General features: G+C 40.6%; 1 protein-coding gene across 4 annotated transcripts in view; it reads right to left on the reverse strand.

Moving 5' to 3' along the window:
* Nucleotides 1-18,096, reverse strand: part of CSNK1A1 (casein kinase 1 alpha 1) — a 33,815-nt gene extending 15,719 nt beyond the window's left edge. For 2 of the 4 annotated variants that reach the window (XM_032196688.1, XM_032196687.1), the window contains exons 1-5: nt 17,918-18,096; nt 17,094-17,200; nt 4,901-5,027; nt 3,052-3,150; nt 643-726 (exon numbers count right to left, since the gene is read on the reverse strand). In XM_032196688.1, the coding sequence (XP_032052579.1) occupies nt 643-726; nt 3,052-3,150; nt 4,901-5,027; nt 17,094-17,200; nt 17,918-18,040 (540 nt within the window). In that variant the 5' untranslated portion in view covers nt 18,041-18,096. The remainder of the gene's footprint in view (nt 1-642; nt 727-3,051; nt 3,151-4,900; nt 5,028-17,093; nt 17,201-17,917) is intronic. The other 2 variants (XM_032196686.1, XM_032196689.1) reach the window with 2 other exon arrangements.
* Nucleotides 18,097-19,975: the final 1,879 nt, after the last annotated feature.

Below are 19,975 nucleotides of genomic sequence, written 5' to 3' on the forward strand. Positions count from 1 at the left end.
ACAGGCATATATCTTGATTTATTTCCAGTTCATCTTCTTTTGAAGAGTCAGGAGCACTACATTTAGCAGTAGATAAGCTCATAATTCTCCAAGCTTACTGGAGTAATTTTATAAGAACAATAGATGAAAATGAGAGTATCATCACACATTTGGAAAGATTGTGAACAAAAACTACATGGGAAAGTCTGGTTGGTGTGAGAGCAGAACTGCTTCATGGGCATTCAAAGACACTGTGGGAACCCTACAGGAAGGCAAACAGACAACTGTGCACAGAAGCCCTGCTATTTTATTTGGGTGGCACGTCTATTCTTCAACACATCCAAGAGCTTGCCTTTCCGTTTTAAAGGACAAAAATAAAACCTGCTTCTGCATCTGAAATCAAGCACGTACATTTAGCCCTTCTTAAAACCAAGTTTAGAAATAATTTCACAATTTAAACAAGCGCCACAGGGAAACATCTTAGTAATGTTACATGTTTGCCAAGTATGTCTGAATAATGCCAACATAAGAGGTGCTTTTGCGAGATCTACATTCTCCAGGAAAAAAAAAAAAAAAAACAGAACCAAAAAAAACCTAAAACAAAACCAAACAAAAAAAGCACATGAATTTCGGGTTGAGGTTGGAATAGGAGACAGTTCAGACCTGGTTTAATCCTGAGAAAGATGGGTCCTGAGAAGTACTAACAGTCATGCTTCTTTTCCTCTTCCCCACTGGAGATTCTAAACACTGAACAAACAATAGAGGGTGGCAGTGCATCAAACAGTATTGCTTACATTGCAACAATGGCCAGCGCAGACAGGCAACACCGAGGCATTCAAGAAAGAACAAGGGTAGCCAAATGCCATCCTTCTTCCACCAAGCACTGTAGTTTTCCAAAAGCTATGTATGCTTTTATTTTATTTTATTTTATTGTTTGTTGATTTTTTTTTGCAAGGAGAAAATTTGAAAGATGTGGCAAAGTAAATTTCACCTGTGAGCCGCTCCAAAATGGCACTGCCTTACCAGGGATAACAATGGTGACATTTGGCTCTATTAAAAAAAGGAAATTGAGGTTTTGCTTACAAAAGCATCCTTTGGTTCCACAAACTGCCCTTCCCCCAAAATACATTTAGAAAAAGTAAATCTTCAGTAAGGAAGAGGTAGAAGGCATTTAGTCACCTTAAAGTTTACTTTCATAAGCATGCAGGGCTTATTTCTAGTAGAGCTGAAAATTCATCTTTTGAAGTGGGAGCCAAATCTCTCCCAATCACCGAATTAAAATTTGAAAAAAAGTTCGTTTTTTAAAAACTGACATGAAGCTACTGGAACAAGATTACCATGCTATTCTAGTATTTGTGGCTGGTATTTTCCTTAACTTGTGTAGTCATCTTTAAAAATCACACTATACTTTTAGAAAATTAAATACTGTGTGGTGGCAAGTGTTCCCTAGATAAAACACCTAGTTCCAAACTGAAGCAACCCAATTCTCCTTTTGCTCATGTTAACCTATTGAGTCTGTCAAGCATCTCTGATCTCTAAACCTCTGTATCAGTAACAAAGCCCATGCTCACAGAAAGTATTTGCCACCGTAACACTGCATGGCTCCCTAGTTAATATACTAATGGGAAAAGAAGAAAAATAATGTATAGGCTTTTTTCCAGCTGATGCAAATCTAATGTGTTCTTCCACTAGAATAAGCACAGCAGCACCTTCTAGGCCACTAATTCACAAGATGAAACAGAGGGCAGCAATGCCAACCTAGCATGACTGTGCAAAAGCATAGAAAAACAGTCCAAAAAGAACTGGAAAACAGGAACTAGAGCTAGGAAAAAAATAAAGCTTTATTTTTACTCCAAGTCTTGCCAGAAAATTAAGGAGCCTAACTGCTTGACACAGCAGAGAAAAATAGGAGCTCTACAGAGTGAAAGTATGAAACTTGGGAATGAGCAAAGTTTAACAGCAACAGGATTACAAAAAGACTACCTTTCAATTAAACTTACAAGCTTTTCCAACAATGGTTGTATCTAAACATTCAGTGCACTGCACCTCTTCAGACAAGAGCTGTTACCTTAAATATTAATAAGATTTTCTCCTTCTAATGTTCATGGCCCCAAAGTTGGCATTCATACAGGCAAACAAAGGTAAACATTTTAAACACTAGTAGTGCCTAGAGATTAGACATTCTCTAATGGTATATATAGAAAATGAGTGGGAATCTTGCTTCCAATAAACAGCTTGATCATGTACATTTGTTCTGAAGTTAATTTCTATTAAGTAGCATGCTTAATGCATTGCCAATGCTGCCTGTCTGCCCGAGCTTGACATACAAATTGCAGGATTAAGCATATTTCACTCAAGACTAAAAATAAAACCTTATATAGAAGAAAACTTTCCCCCCAACTGCAAACATGCACTTCTGACTATGTTTACCCACCCAAACGTGTAACAACTTCAGCCCACCCCTCCTCCACCCACCTTTTGTTTACATACTGAGTATTTTGTTGTATAACATATTCAGGTACTCTAAAGTTTTCCATTCACATATTGGCATAGATTCATTCACTTATAGACAATTGATCTACATGTTGACTACGAGTCTTATCCACAATTCTGGTGGCTGAAGAATTACCAGTCTGTCACTGTAAGATATAACGCCCTGATGACTGGTAGGTCAGGAGATCCCACGTTGGTACTTGCTTTTCATCCCAGGAAGTCATCCCCAAAGCCACAGATTTGACTTTATCATTGAGAAAAAAATGCTATTACAACAGTCATCTCAATAATGAAACTCCATCATTGATAAAAGTAACAAAGCATTCTCTAGGATTAGTTTATAATCTGTTGCAAGCCTAGAAACCATCTTGCAATCAAGTCCATCTCAGAGGGCAGGTCAGAAACCCATGTGTATGCCACTCTATTTAGTAGTGGTAACAAATCCAAGTTCTCACATCAAAGAATCATAGTTTAGCATCCAAAACATCAGTTTCAGCAATGAATTTTAACCAGGCTGTGGAGCTTTAATCAAGTAACAGCCATTCTCTTTGGATCTTTTGAACATAGCATTCAACTAACCTTATTACAGTGACGCCCAATACCCATTAGGAAGTTATCTGGTTTAATGTCTCTGTGTATAAAATTCTTTGTGTGCACATATTCAATTCTACTGATCATCTGTAAAAAACAAAACACCAACAAGAACAGGTGAGATTCAGTATGAATACAATTAGCTTAAACCTTCAATTATAGCATGACTTTTTAGTGGTACTGTCCTCTGCAACATAAGTTTATAATTTGTTTGATGAAAATAAAGTCTTTTATATGCTCTTCAAATAAATTTATCTTTTTACATGTTAAAATTCCATAATCCTTGTCAGGAGCTTGAAGATCAAATACCTCAAATTATTTCCCATACATTCAAGTTCTAATTCTAATTACAGTGTCCCATTAAAGGGTAATTTACTTTTTTGAGTTCAAACACAGCTTTTCTATACCTACCATAAGAATTTTAAAGCTTGTCTCTCCACATGATGTCCCACCCCACTGGCTATTCAGCTAGTTATTCACTTAAGCATCACTTTCCCAGGTATTTTTCGTAGAGCAAGTAACAACTTTATCGTGGCCCACACTATCCTATCTAGACTATTGCAATCCAAGAATGGCAGCTGCTAAAGACAAGTTCTAATACAACTATAGCATCATAGATGGTCATGCTATTTCCTGTATGTGAGCACACAGCACACAAGTTTTTATAGTATAGCTTTTCAGCTATTAAAACACTTCATGCAGTCTTTAGCGAGTGGAACTGTTAAAACATCACATTCTTAGCAGCTGTTCTACTGTACTATGGCCTAAAAGCCACCTTCATACACTGACATCCTACATTCCAGCTGTATGTAGTTGTCCAGATAACTAATTAGCATTTACTATACAAACGAGTACCAGACAAGACCTATCCAGATTCTCCAATATCTCTGTAACATCCTGACTCTAGCTAAGCAAGCGGGCAAATGCTTCTTCCTAGAGCAAGCACACTAGTCATTTAAAGCAGCTGAGAAAAAGGACAGCTGACCTTGTCTCCATACAACTGCTGTGAGCTTCCCTGGCCATGAGCCTGGGTTGCTACAAGCATCTGGCCAAGTGACAACTTGGTACTAACATCAATTAAATAATATTAGATGAAATTTAAACTACCACTGAAAATTTGACTCATGAATCCCTTACTGCCTTCAAGTAACTGTACAATCAAGCTGCTTGCTATTCAGCATATAGCTGTGTCAAATACCATACATGGTATCATGACAAAGTCTTTTTCTAGCAATTGGTATTTTGCAATTAAACTGATAGGCACTCCTGATGTCTTAATTAACAAACCTGCAAGGCCTTCGTTAGGTTTGAGGTGGCATCTCAACAATGAACCTTCTTAAACGCAACAAAGACCAAACCAGTATTTACTAGCTCATGGTCTGGTACTAGGAATTACAGGAGCTTGGGAGCACAGTGAAATTCAATGAGAACAGACCCTTAGTCTTGCACATTGTCCACCTGTCAACACAGCTGACCAACAACTACTTCTTACTGAATCAGACCATGCCTAAGGACAGGCTGCTTCAGACCTCCTACTGGCAACTAATTCACTCTTATTTGCCTGCATAGTTTAAAACTATACTTCTGAGATCCCTTTAAAACAGCATTTCTTGGATCCATAGCATCAGGGAGTTGGTATCTCCATCACACTCCCACTATAGGTTCATTTTGTAGGCCAGAGCACAGAGAAGCCTAACATTACTTTGTTCCTACAGAGGTCCAGTGTTTGTTTAGCCATGTAGAACACTGCTCAACACATTTAACCAACTGAAAGAGAACCACATTGCACAAAATAATTCAGGGTTTTTAACTTTGTCACAGTAAGGTTTGCACATACCTGGTCTGCTAGCATAAGTACTGTTTTCATCGTAAACCTGCGAGAACAGAAGTTGAAAAGGTCTTCAAGGCTGGGACCAAGAAGATCCATAACTAGAACATTGTAATCCTTTTCTTGACCATACCACCTGCAACAAAAATTTATTCAGTGTTAGCATGAACTGTACAAATTTGAATCTCAGTCATCAGTAAGCATTGGTGAGACAGGCATCAATTAGATTAAGTTATACTTTTGAACATACAGAAGTGATCAAGTGATCACCCTCAAAATGGATATGCTTGTAGAACAACGTTCTAGGAGAAGTAACTTGATTCTGTAACATGTATCTTATTGCTTCCAAGCTCTCTGGGCTTAGCTGTCACCTGCATGAGCTCCTCTTGCCATCAACTCTAAGACAGCTATCAGTACAATGGTTAACTTTAGTCAGAGAACTAACTCAACTCAGCACCTAAGCAGTTTAATTTCTAGTTGCTATAGTAGGAAATGCTTTCCCTGCTTCACCTCCTTTAATAGGGTAATATTCAACAAAACAGGCAGCAAACTGAGCCACAGAATGACTGAGGATGGAAGGTACTTCTGGAGGTCATCTTGCCCAGCCTCCTATTTAAGCAGGGCCACCCAGAGCCAGCTGCCCAGATCCGTGTCCAGACAGCTTTTCATGAAAGATGCTCCAGTCCCCTTAACCACCTTAGCAGCTGCTTGCTGGATTGTTTAGTATATCCATGTCTCCATTACTCTGAAGAGCCCAGAAGTGGCCACACCACTCCAGAAGTGCTGAGCAGAGCAGAAGGAGCACCTCCCCTGACCTGCTGGCAACACTCCTCATGCAGCCCAGGGTATCACTAGCCCTCTTTGCTGAGCATGAGCCAGCAGTGCCCTGTCACAGTCTAGAAAGCTAGCTAAAAACTAGGATTCTCTCTCATTTTTCCTGGAAGTGAAGTTTGAGTACAAAACAGAAGATAAAATAAGAACTGTACGTGTTCACATTTAAGTTTCTCTGAAGTGGAAACATCACTGTTGTTGTTTAGCAACAACCAAAACAGCAGAATTAACAACCAAAGCAGAAGCCACCACGTGTCAATATACTGAGGTATCAGTATGTAGCTGAACTGAAATCTGAAGAACACCTTACAGTCCTATTAGTTTCCTGTATTATTTAATTTCACAGAAATAGTGCTAATTGCTTTAGGCTTTGCTTTCAGGTAGGACATCTCTGCAGCATACCAAAGGAGTTCATGCAGTTAATTCTTTCTACCTCCTAATTCATTCAATCAAATTAAATAAATATCAATCAAGCTCTACTACACTATTAAGTAGATAAAGGCTCTTCACTAGGTTTTCATTATACAGGTAAAAACATTTAAGTTTCATAAAACGAAAGATACAGATGTAGATATATACCTTCAACCACAGCCAAACAGACCATGGGATCAACCCTTAAATGCCTGGTATGTCAACTTGGTGTAAAAAGTTAGGTTTAACAACACTGAGGATGAGCAGAAAGCTTTCCATGCATAGTTTTCCTTCCAGTCCACATCTGGCATTCCCATCATAGCACTGTCTCGCTTTATGTGCAGCTGAGGAAGCATCACTTCACCTCCCAAGCTGTATGAGAAGACCCTTTACTTCTGCAGGTCTCAGCTGTGAACTCCCATACTTGAAGTTGGCACTGAACCTGAATATTCTCCTCTAATGCCCTTCTGCACATTCCAGATACCTATTGTTAAGTGGGAGGCATGCATGAGAAATACTATTACAGAAGCTGTGCTAAGTACTAGTACATCACTGCAAAGATTTAACACCTTATTGTTCAGAAAGCTGCATTTTGCCTTTGATGGCAGAGTCCGTAGGACAAGGACCTCGTACAAGCAGTCTATGGATGAGGTAGTGACTAGCTGTCTTCTGGAAGAGATTCGATTTCTATCAATATTGATGCAGCCGATACACCAAGATACTCCAGAGCAATAGAGTGAAGGTAAAGAAAAAAAATATACCAAACTTCACTCCAAGCCCAATGGTAGCTGGGGCCTGAAATAGCCATACAGACACTTTACTTCCACTTTAAACCATGACTGCGGGAGACTAATGCACAGTTGTCTGGAAGACTGTTACTACTGATAAAGCTGACAAATTCCTTGGCACTCTCACAAAGGATTCCAAGCTTTGTCAGGTTAAACTAAAATATTTGCAGGATGCAAAGAACAGATTCAATATTCACATTTGGTTCAGGAACTACTAGCTGTACCTTCCCCAGTGTCAGGATGCTGGTGGAAACATGCACTTTCAGGTTTATAACAATGCATTATGAAGTTATTATATGTGGGTCGTGGACCACAGTCATTGTGTAACAGGTCAGTATAGGACAAGTTTCATTCCCTACATAAGGAGGTGATACAGAAACTATAGGTTTTAAAGTTGTCATTCCAATTAAGTGCCAATAAAACATCTTCCTCTGGCAAATCAATGATAGCAATACTGTAAGTATTTTGCCTTCTAAAATTCATTGAAGTTATGATACACAAAAAACTTAAACTGACTCAACTGGAAAAGCACAGTATGTAGTATTACTCGATAAAATACTTGACTTGTAAGAAGGGCACTATTTACACTGGAATCTGACACCAAGCCATGAATCTTGTACCCTTAGGAGCTGAAAAGACTTGCCTAGGTAGGCACTTTCAAGAGTTATTAGAAACCAGTTTTAACAGCAAAAGCAACCACAACCAGTATTTTAAATATACAATGTAGAAATTCAATATGAGCTTTTGTCAACCATCTCTCTTATTCAACTGTATGCCAGCTTTATTTCAGGAAGTGCTCAATATGCCTACTTCTTGGTTCCTACCAAAGTCATCTATGCAAACTGCTGAGTAGTTTTGGCAAAACTCTCTTAAAAACAAACAAACAAACAAACAAAAAAAACCCAAAAAAAACCACCTCATAAGTCACATTTCAAAATGAAACATTAGGGGCATCCAGAGCAACATGAACTGGACCTGATGATCTGCCTGGTTGTTCTTTCCGATGACATTTGGCTTTATTGTGAAAAAGTCTCAAGAATTACAAGCTGAATCCAAGCATTCTAAAGCCTGCCACTGTATATAGTAAATCCAGATAAAGATAAAACATGACTTTCCTGAAGAAATGGAAACTCTGTTTCAGAAGCTAATTTTAATTGGTCAGTGCAGTAATGGTTCAATGCCTGAGACTGCACTACAAAGGGTCGTATATCAGCTTTCAACTAAATGAAGAAAATTGTTAGAGCATTAGGAAAAAAAAGTGAAGCTGATGAAAGAAAAGCCTACCCCAGGACAAAATGTTTTTGTTCCCAAAAATATTTGAGAAGCAGTTGGTTCCTCTATAGGGGTCTCTTTGCCTGGGATGCGCAGTAATTCAGGTTGATTGAACAACATCCATTTAGCCTACTTCCACATATGCATGAGAAAATTTTAATCTGACCATGTTACACTGGTGAAAAGCATGGGAGTAACGTGTGCTTTATTTACTTTGCTAACACTGCAAGTAAGTTTTCATTTCCCTTGGAACACTTCCAGGCAAAATGGGATTAAGAAGTACGGCTACATCATGTCCATTTGCAGTGCGTCTCATAGCTGCTACTACTACTACTGGCAGTGCTGAGTGAAAATGTTAGAAGTCTTGGCTCTTGCTAAGAAGCCTTGGAAATTATGATGCTTAAGAGCTTGGCAAGCATACCTTACTTTCATAATCAATGTGGGATGGCATACGATCGCACCTTTTGGACGAGCACTTTGGCATTTAAGTATTAATACTATGAGGGTAAAGTGCAAAAGAATATGGCAACAAATTCAGGACACCCCTATGAAAAAATGCTAGTCTCTCAACTGGAAATCTTTAGGAGGTCCAACACCGCATCAGCAGTGAGACAAGGAGTGAACTACTAGAATGAGGAATAATCAATACAAAGCCCTGAGCAACTACTAGATGCTACCAGCATCTCAGAACACAGTTTCCAAGTGTCTCTTCAAACTCCATGGACTTTTTTGAAGCAAATCTGGAAGCAATGATCTGCTCTCTCATACTAAAGTTAAAGAAGCAATACATTTTAAGCAAGGAGAGTTCTATAAAGCAAGAACAGTGGGGACTGTTAGTGTTAGGTCAGAGGTTGGACTCTATGATCTTGAGGTCTCTTCTAACCTAGAAATTCTGTGTGATTCTGTGAACAAGAGATTTAACTACCTGACAGTTCACTTTGGTTAGATAATGACTCCACATATGAGTTACACACCACAAATTTTCAAAAGAGACATGTAATTCCTAGACTAGGAAAATTCATTTAATTCATTTCCAGTGAACACATCCCATTAGGACATACTGCATAAACAGAGAATATTAATTCTGTAGCACAGGTCTATCTATACCTCCTTATGCCAAAAAAGGCAAAATATAGATTATCAGCTTGCTAAACAGATGTAGAACACCTTACTGAAGGCTTCACAAAATATTAGCAGGATAGTATTATTAAGAGCTCAGAGTTTATCTCTGAGCATGCAGTGTAACACAGTAATGCCTGACACAGAACCACGGTCCATATTCAAGCTGTAAGGCGTGCCCCAACTCATTGCGTGCATGGAAATGCTTTGTCATTCTCCCCTGCCTTATCTGTTCAAGCCTACAAATCAGTGAGAACACAGCAAAAAAAAAAAAAGTCCTTTCTGAAGCTCTCATGCTTAAAGCATAGTTAAAGATATAACAGCGACCTTGATCTGACTTCAGTGACTTGTCTAATTCAGAAGACGGAGACTCACCATGTCAACAAGTTTCCAAATCATGTCATTTAGCAGCCTGACAGGGGGCTCCTGTGCATGCATACAGTTGAAACATTTTGTAACATCCTGAATTTTAGGGTTTTAGCTCCTGACAACTAAGTCACATGATACAGTGGTTTAACACTATTTAGTTTCCAAATCCTGTAAAGTGGTATGATACCAGATCACATGACAAGTAAAAGTTTACTCCAACTTTTTTCGTTGCCTTAACTAACCTCACAACAAGCAAGTGAAGTACTGATGCACATCTAGGGCTTAGTAGCAAATTATATAGATCAGATGTATCCAAACCTAATTTTATTCTGTTTTCAGAGCTGCATCTTTCAAAAAGTCATCTGGTGTCTATTTCAGCAACTGCATGTTTCCTAAATAATGTCAATGACAGAACTTTTAACAGATAAAACATTTTATTCATCATAACATTGTTCACATTTTGCATTTCTTTCCTTCAGAGTGCCTAACTGAAGTAGATCAGTTTGCAGAGAGGTCAGCAAAGGGCTAACAGAATTCAGAAACGGACATTAGAAGCCCAGTTACAGTCTACTGTACCACTTTACAGTTTTACTAGATATCCAGCATTTTTATCCATTACACTGATTGTCTTGTAATTATAACCGTCAAAGCTGTGTTAACTGGTCAAGCACTAAATAAACGGATTCAGGAAATTCACATGAAAAAAGCTTTAAAACTCAAATTTAGACAAGCTAAAGTTCTGAATAACTGTACAGCTATTAGTCATTGGTAAAGAAAGCCCAAATCCCAATTACTCTAGAACCATGAAGGCAGTGAAGGCTTAATGCAACTTCATTACGTCTACAGCCTATTACATACATAAAACCAGAACATAATCTCACTGTCACAAGCAGTTTTTCCTACTATCAAAGCAGCTATAACTGGACTTTTGTTTCAACTTCATAAAGGCTCTCCTCAGACACCTGTTTTTGTCAACTAACTTAACTTCTGCTAAAGGCTTCTGTGAAGTTGACTATGATCATCAAATAGCCCAGTGGAGGCCACAGCCATCTGGAATTACATACAGAACTGCAGCCAGGCACGCTCATGTTTGAGACAAAAAAATATCTCCTGGTGTCTCAGTGCAAGGAATTCTGTGACAAGACTTAGACAGGTACATTCTAACCTTTATATTCCAGAATTTAAGCAACAACTTCTCAAAATATTGATGAAAAGGCATCCAAAACCCATTATATCTGCATTCAATAAAAAAGGTCAATGTAATGTCAGAAGTCCAAATTAACTTTTGCCGCTTTCCTCATTCATACTATTTTACCCTATTATTACTCAGTCCAGTTCCATGCAGTGTTTCCCAGCCTTTTGGCTTTCAAACCCCAAATGGATAGTTCACGTGACACAAAGTAGAGATTGCCAGAAGAATTAAGGTAGATTGAAAAAAAAGCTATTAAAACAAAATTAAGGTACAGCAAACAAGCAAGCTGGAAAGAACTACTGCAATTACCTGAATTCACTTTACTGATTAGTTTGACAAGTCAGCAGGCACATGAGCACAAATATTTAAGTCTGGAAGGCCTCACAAGCACAAATGATTCAGAGATCCAAAAGAAAACCAAATGACACTAAACTGATGAATGCTCTGGAACTCTATTCCACTTCTGCAAGCACCAAGTCATTTATGTAAATTTCTGAACTAGGCATTAGTCAGATGATAAAATTAAAGCAAAAACACAGACCTCCCTATAATCATAGGTTTCCAATATCAGGCTTCACTGAAAAATAAGCAATCCTAACTAATAAAAGTACAGGTGCTCAACAGAAACTGGAAGACAATTGATATCAATGCTTAAGGCACTGACGTTCCTTCATGTGGCAAGCAACATAAAAGCCCTGTCACCAACACCCAGGAAAGGAAATCCAAATCAGAACAGGGACAGGACTTTGAGATGGATGGGAAGGTGGTGACCCCTGTAATCACACATTCACGCAGCTCAGCAACACAGCCAGGAAGTTACACAACTGTTCTTTACAGATATGGGAGGGCTGTAAAGAGGGAGAAGGCTATTAAAAAAGAATAAGAAAGAAATAAGTGGGCCCCGACTGCCTATAAACATAACATTCATCTTTAGGCACTGAAGCTCTCTCTGAGCACAAAATGAGTCCTGGGGTGTTAACCTGGGAAGTTTTAACACTGTGCCTGATTCACAGAAAGAACAGGATGTTAACCAAAATGAGCTGGAACAGGCCCAAAGTGATCCCTTCTGGTTGCATGTTCTAGACTTCTCAGGAGAGACATCCAAGAAATTAAAATGCTTTAGAAAGATCTCTAGAGTATTTTCACAGGCAGAATATACTTAGAGTTCTAACAGATACGGAAGCAACACACAAGGCAGGCAATCTATGGTTATAAGATTCATGTCTAAATTCCCACGTATTTTACATCTCTAGTGTGCCTTTCCCAAAGCTGGAAAAGCACTTCTCAACTGTTAGCTGGGTGGGAACCAGTAATATAAATTAACTTAACATAATATTGCATGAATGCAATACTGAAGTGGAATATTTAACAGATGTCACCTAACGTTAGTTGCTATGGTGAGTATGAATTAGGCCACCCAAGTACTAAATAAAGAAACAGCAAAGAACACCCTATGTTATGAAGTTAGGTAGGCTCTATAAATAAAGAGCTGTACCACTTTTTGTACAGTTATGAGAAAAATATGAATATATGAAGTATGCCAGTGCAACTTATCTGCCAAGCAAAAGTGTTACTTCATCTGCCTAGTGTTATGTTGCATGCATACTTCCAAGTAGTCAACTTGCTGCTTTGCTAGCTGTTTAATGAAGTAAATTAACAGCTGGTAGGAAGCAAGGAGAACATAAGTCAAATTTCTTCCATAGAAATCAAAAGGCTCAATTCAGTTGAGAAGGTAAGCCATTAATCTACAGGAATTGCTGAGGAAAACAGACCCTTTCAGTAGGACCTCTGCTGATCATCTGTTCCAAATTGAGTAACACCGAACTGAAAGTGCATACCTTTGCAGCTGTTTCTGCAAAGGCTGAGCTAAGACTAGAGGAAAATCAAACTACAAAAAAAAGATAACTTTTTAAAAGATAAACTTTTTTTTTTTTAAAAAGATAAACTTTTTAAAAGTTTATTTTCAAAATGGGTTCCCTTGGCCTCTCCTAAGGAGACCAGTGAAGGCCAATTAAGACAGAAGCTTAGGTAGTCATAAAGCATTAAAAAAAGAGTTTGTTTCAAGATGTCCATTCTCCCAGCAGAAACACATCAGGGCTTCATTTCAAAGACCAGCTCTCGATTGTACTTTGAGCTACCGGTACAAGAGTCTTCCTCTTAACTACTAGAGTAGCTTTGTCCTTCAGTCACGACGGTGTTGCCCTTCAGCATGAAGGTCTAGAGGAGTATATTTACAAATTTTTTAAGCACTGCTTAAGGAGATCAAAATTTAAAGTAGTTGGGGAAAAATTTGTTACAAGAACAACTCTAAGATTACCAAGCTTGACCATGTTTTTCCACTGCATGTGTTTTTACAGACTTTTTTTAGACCTGCAACTTTTAACATGCTACATGCTATTTAGTAGATTATGTAGCAATACATAGGTGACAATATTCAATTATTCAGTTTCCCCACTTCAAAATATTTTGTAAGAACTTAAAGAGTAGGAATTTACTTGTTCAGGTTGCAAGAAAAATTAAGTCAATACATTTTGAATTTAATAATTTGTAAGCTTAAAAACAAGTATCACCTTAATTAGCCACACATAAAACTGAGTACTGTATCTCTTCAGCCTTGTCTGCTCTTAAGCAAAATAATTCCAATACCTCATCAATAGGTGCAGATGGATCCAGCATTCCACTAAAAATGAATGGTAAGTAGGCAACAAGTTATCCCAATATGTTATCAGGAAAAAAATCTGAAGTCCATTTTTCTTTTAAAATAAAAGAAAGAGTACCTAAAGATAATCTTCATAACAGACACAAACAATAGTTGGTAATTACCAGAAATGGCAAAAATCAAGAGGGGCTGACATAGATCATTCAAACAATTACTCTTAAAGTCTGCTTTAACAGATTTACACTATAAACAAAATATTCTGAACTCAAATACACCTTGCTTCATAATAAAGGCAGATATTCCAAACTAATAGGATCTGTGTCTGGTTAACAAGAAGATTACAGATAAAAACACTACTGAAAAAGGGGGCGGGGGGGGGGGGATGGGGGGAGCTGATGGCTGAGAACAATGAGAATAAGCCTACCAGAATATTGCAGACTTTGCATTGTGTCCTAAAGGCAGATCAGATTGTTAGATGTTAAGCTTGGTTCAAGAGCCTCTTGTCAAAAATGACATTAATACAACCAAAATTTGTGAATCAAAACCTTACCACTAAGTTTGTAAGGTTTTGTGAAACTTCAGAGAAGTTCAGAACCTTCCCTACTCTTTCAGAAAAGAAGAAAGAGCAAAGTCAAAGATCCTCTTCTGAATGTAAAGGTGTGCAGAACATCCATAGAATATAACACATTCTCAGTTTCTGCTACATTATGTGCAAACAACACATTGTTGCAGTGCAAGTAGCAACACCTCTCTCCACAAGTGAAAGCAAGCTCACAGTTAATCCCACAGAAGTACTAAAAAATGCTATTGAGCCCAGTTTATACAGAATGACAACAAGTTAGGAATGATTCCTAGGTTTTCTATTAAATGCTCTATTTATGCTGCTGTTGCTTAAAGGCATCAAGTTACAGAAATTTTAACAAACTTACTGAAAGAATTTTCTTCAACTTGATTCATCTTTCTCAATACACTGAGCCAAGAACAGCTTATTCCAACTGGACAGCATATCATTATAAGCCAGTGGCAGAATGAGTTTTATCAATTACACACGCAAAGTGACCTAAGTACAAACTCATATGTTCTCCCAGCTTCGCTGTTGCCAGAAACACGTCAGAAAAGCTTGAGTTGTCTGGAACAATACGCACAGTAATTTGACTTCGGTCCTAGTCTTTGTTAAGCACCTCAGTGATGCATCTCATTTCATAAGGCAAGTCCTCCCCCCTCGATTCAGAGCACCATGAATTCTACTGAACATCTCATGTTTCAATGTTTGTCAGAAGAACTGCACAGGGTATTTTGCTCAACTTTGTCTTGAAGAAGATTAAAACACAAAAATCCTGTTTTAGATTTCTTCAAGCATTGCCAGATATCATACAGCAAGACAACAAGTAACAGAAGCATAATCAAAGAATCTGTCAAGCAACATCTAATACATAAATTTAAAATTACTGCTGCTTCTGAACATTAAAAAGATTTCCAAGAGTTTTCGAAGAACACTTTTCTACAAAAAGCCTCCTACAATTAACACTGTGAGAACCTGAATGCAAAAATCTTTAGGACTCCCTGATATTATCAAATAGATCACAGACCTCTAGGACAATAAGAATCTACGTCTAATAAGAATCTATGAGTATGGACTCCGTTGACAATTCTTACCCAGATTGTAATAGTCTCATTTTTCTGGGACTGGGAAAAAAAATGTGTTAAATAAAGTTCCTCTGTGGTGATGAGACTTTTAATCAAGAGTTACTGGTTATACAAAAAAAGTTAAGCCTTATAAAAGTACATCAAATACAGAGGAAAGAAAATTTACAAGATGACTGCTTTAAATGAAACTAGAAACAAGTTTCTCAACACACAAGATGACTTCTGGTATCTCCCTTTGAAATAAAATGCTCTCATGGGGCATTTTAACCAAACCAAATAGCTTACTTTTAAGAGCAGCTCACTCCTGCTACATGGGAAAAGTTGAAAAAAATTGAAACTTTAAGCCTCATTATGGCATCAAAGTCTTTTTTTTCCCCATCCCTCAAAAAAAAAAAAAAAAAGCTCGCTTGCTCTTCCAGTTTTGTGATGAAACACCAGATACCCACTTACATTGGCTGTTTTCCCAGGTATCCTTGTTTTAGCATGCCACTACACTGTCATGACTTTCCAATACGCAATTTCTATTCTTTCAGTTCTGAAAAAAAACCATTTGTACCCATTTGAAGAAAAGGGGGTAGTCTAAATAAAAAAACACATCTGTTTTCACTTAAGCAACTCTGTTTAAACTACAACTGTTCAGTTTCATACAGGCTTGTTTATTCTATTCTTGCAGAAGGTTGTCATGAATGGAGAGGACAGGTGGCCAAGACAACACTGTCTCCTTGGCTATAGAGCTCCAGCACACATTCAGGTCTACAGTCAGCTGTGTTTACAGGGTCAGGGGAGCTATCAACCTCAGAAATGCAGACATTTATAGCTTTTTGTTAAAATTAATGCAGTCTAAAATCCGTAAATCATTGTGTCCTTACAGTACGTACAGGCTGCTACATTGATGCACATGTAAAAAAGTGAAAGAAGGGTTAAGAGACTAAATGGAATCCACAGTTTGACCCAGAAACTAAAGTGGAGCTGGTTTTGTAGCTCAAGCCACCAAATCCCTTTATACCATACTGCAAGCATTAGAAATAACTATTTAAAGTGAGTAACAAACTTCAAAAAAAAGGTCTTAGAGTGTTTCTAGAGAAAACTGAAGTTTCAATTTGTCTATTCAATGAATAGATTCAATAGTTGAAACTGCCCAGTGTAAGACCCCAATAATCTCTGAGAAATGACTCCTCCTGGAGTCTGTTTTACCAAAACAGCAGTAATTTACTTTTAATGAGGAAATTATTTAAAACTCCTGAAAGTTTCAAACAGGGTATGAAACAAGGAAGCTGCATAACAAGCAACTGTGAGGGATTAATCTTGGCACTTTAACTGTACTGAAATCGTGGTGACGCATTTGTTGCGGGTAACAGAAAGGGGCTGCCATTTCATTTCTGGTTGAGGTTCTCTGCAGTCTTAAGCCTTGCAGCACGTAACTATGAAAGGAAAGGATACATGCCTGAGCACGTCCCTTGTCCCAACAGGAGAAGGGGGAGGGTTAATCACATCCATCCGCCATTTTCTGAGCGGAGGAGGAAGACATGTTGGAACAAAAAAAAAAAAAAAAACAACAAAAGAAAGCAGCCATTTCCAGTACCAGCTCCAAACTCTCAAACTCATCAAAAATGCTGACTCTCATCATAACAATCTCACACTTTATTCTAGTTACTGTAAGATTTTTTCATAGCTCAGGAGCTGCTGCAGATCTCACTTTCACAGCACAGTATTTAAGCAAAAGAAAAGACAGCCAGGAGTCGGGGGGGGGGGGGGGGGGCTTACAAATATACATAACTAGTTGTTAATCTTCAAATGAAGCATTTTTCTTAACAGTTCGACACATCCCAGATTAAGTCTCTTAATGGTGGTGTCCTACCTCCTACTAACATTAAAGGAAAGTCACCGTACTGACATACACAAACTGACTCCTACCGTATATGTGGAATGCCAACTCCTCCTTGCAGAATCTTGTATAGTTTGCTTTCATACAGCAGCTGGGGATGCCTAGCCTTCTGAGACTCCAACTTCACAGCAACTTCCTGCAGTGAGAAGGAACAAGGAATCAGAGTAGAGTATCCACCAAGCACAGCCTTGCCACTGGGGTTTAAGGAACACCAAACTTCAATATTCCCCGCACAGCCCTGCTGCAATTGCTCTGAGGTGGAATTTTTTAAGCTTTTGGTGGTCAATGTCCCGCACTTTGTTGTCTTTTTAAATAAAATCCTCATCGTGATGATTTGTGCACAAACATCCGTCCCAGGTCATGAAATTGAGCTGGAAATGTTATGTCTTCAGATCCATGTAACATGTAAGTGACGAAGAACATACACGGGTGTTTCTTCTTTACAGCTCAGAGCCGTAAGTGGGGGGGGGGGAGGGAAGGCAAAAAAAAAAAAAAAAAAAGGGTAAAAATGAACTGAAGAAACAAGGGATCTTCTTTGTTTCTATTACCGTTGATAAATGTGAGATACAGCGTTCCCCAGCACAGCAAAAGGACAGAGACGATCGGTGGCAGCCTCCTCCAGCCGCTGGTAAGAGACAAAGTACGTTCCCCCACAATGGCGATCTTCTCCCTACCACTTACCAGGCAGGCGCTGGGGGGGGGGGGGGGCACCACGGCCGGCTGGGGAAGAACCCCCGGCCCGCAGACGGCGACGGGGGGGGGGGGGGGGGAAGGGGGGGAAGGAACCAACAACCGGCTTCGGGGAGGGCAGCGCCGGGCTCCGAACGGGTCGAGGGGCGCGTGCCGCCCTTACCTCCCCGTTGGTGATGTTGATGGCCAAGTAGATGTCCCCGAAGGAGCCCGAGCCGATCTTCCGCACCAGCTTGTACTTGCCCCCGACGATGAATTCGGCCTTGGAGCCGCTGCTGCTCGCCATGGCGAAAGGGGCGGCCGAGGCCGGCCCGGGGTGGGGGAGGGCGCGAGGAGGGGCCGGGCTGAGGCGCGGCGGGGACAGCGAGGCCCGCCGGGCCCCGCCGCTCAGCTCCGGCCGGGCGGGCGCCCCCTGGGGCGGCTCTGCCCTGCTGCCGGGCCCCCAGCGAGGCGAGAGGCGCCGCGCGGGCCGCTCGGGCACGGCGGAGGGAGGGAGGGGAGGGGAAGGCGCGCGCGAGGCCCGCTGGCTCCCGGCCGCCGCCGGCCCCGTCACTCGGGCACGGCCGCCGCCATCTTGTCTCGCAGCCGCCGCTCGCGCGGACACAAAATGCCCCCGGCCCGCGGCCGCTGCTTCTTCACCGCGCGGGGCACGCTGGGAGTGGGGCGGGGCGCGCCCCCCACCTCCCCTCCCCGCGCGCGTGCGCCGAGGGGGCGGGGGGGGAGGAGGGAGGGAGGCGGGGAGGGGGAGGAGCCTGGCGCCGCGCCTGCGGGCGCACGGCCAATGAGCGACGTACCGGAGGGAGGGCGGAAGGGGAAGGGCGGCTGGCGACCTGCCCTCACTCGGCCTTAAAGGGGCAGGCGCCGGCAGGGAGAGCGGGCGGTGTGCTGGGGGTCCACACAAGGCAGGGGGCATGGTCAGCTGGCAAGGCTACCACCTGTGGTCCCTGCCTTCAGGTGTCAGCTTCGCGTGGCTTCTGGCACAGGCAGCCCCTGCTTCTTGCTGACTGTCAAAACTGAGCTCTCTTCCCTTGTCCTCTGGCTCAGCGCTGTTTTTCCTTTGCAGGAACACAAAACTGTGAATTCCCAGTGACTCATCGTCACTCCCTATCAGAGCAGCGTCTTCTGCTGTGCAAGCCTACATTTGGGAAATGATTCAGTCCTCAGGAAAGATAAAGCTCCTACAGTAATGTAGCTTATGTATAGATGGAATGTCTACTCAGGATATCTTCTTGTAAAGGGGGCATTCAGAGAAACTGCTTTCCAGCTCTCCTGGTGCACTTGGAGCCGTGTGAATAACAAAAGGTTTTATTTTAAGACTTGTCTATGCACAGATGGTTTTAAATAGCTAACACTTAATAAAATTGAGATGAAGAGGTCCAGGTTAGGACACTGCTGTATCGGTAGGAAGCTGTTCATACAAAGATAGAGGCGTCCTCTTAGCATAACAGCATCTACATGGTGACAGAGGCTTTTATTGCACTCACCATATTGCTTTCTAACTTGGTAAAGTTACTGTGGTACAAACACTTTCTGTCTGCACAAGTGCAAAAAAGTCTGGGTCATGTACATGTGGCTGTTACCCAGTGAGGGAAGTCTGTGACTTGCCTGTGTTTCTTCCTGTAGTGGACTCGCTTAGCTACAGGATGACTCCATGGTGAGAGACCAGGAAGAAAGGAGAGGGAAAACTGGCAAGCAGTAATGCCCTGCACTGCAAATCAAAGCTCCAAATTCCTGTTGTGTTTCAGAGAATTTAGACCCTTTTTTTTTTCTACAAGTCCCTCTGTCTCTTTAATAAAAATAAAATGCAGAAGAGTCCAAATCAGCTCACACTGTACCAGAATGAAAGCGATGTTGAGAGAGCAAGCTAGCCTCCAACTTGTTCCCACCTCGACGCTGTAATGGAGCATTTGTACAAGTAAGAATATCTGCACTCTTGTCACTCAAAGGGAATGTGGATTTTGTGCGGAGGAGCTCAGCACTTAAGGGGGCTGGAGTTTCAAGGGCAAATGAGGTATATTTAAACATCAAGCTCATTTCTAAATACAGAGCCTTTGTGTCCTCAGCTGCCCTCATATTACTGTTCATCGTGATTTGCAAACAGCTCAGGACTGATGTGCACTTAGAAGCCTTCGGGGTTTGGTTGTTTTGAATGGTTGCTCTGGGTGGGATTTGAGCAGTCTGGAAGCGTTTGGCTTGAGTCACGTACCTCTGGGGGAGCTGG

The sequence above is a fragment of the Aythya fuligula genome, chromosome 14 (assembly GCF_009819795.1).
Source record: "Aythya fuligula isolate bAytFul2 chromosome 14, bAytFul2.pri, whole genome shotgun sequence".
Lineage (NCBI taxonomy): Eukaryota > Metazoa > Chordata > Aves > Anseriformes > Anatidae > Aythya > Aythya fuligula.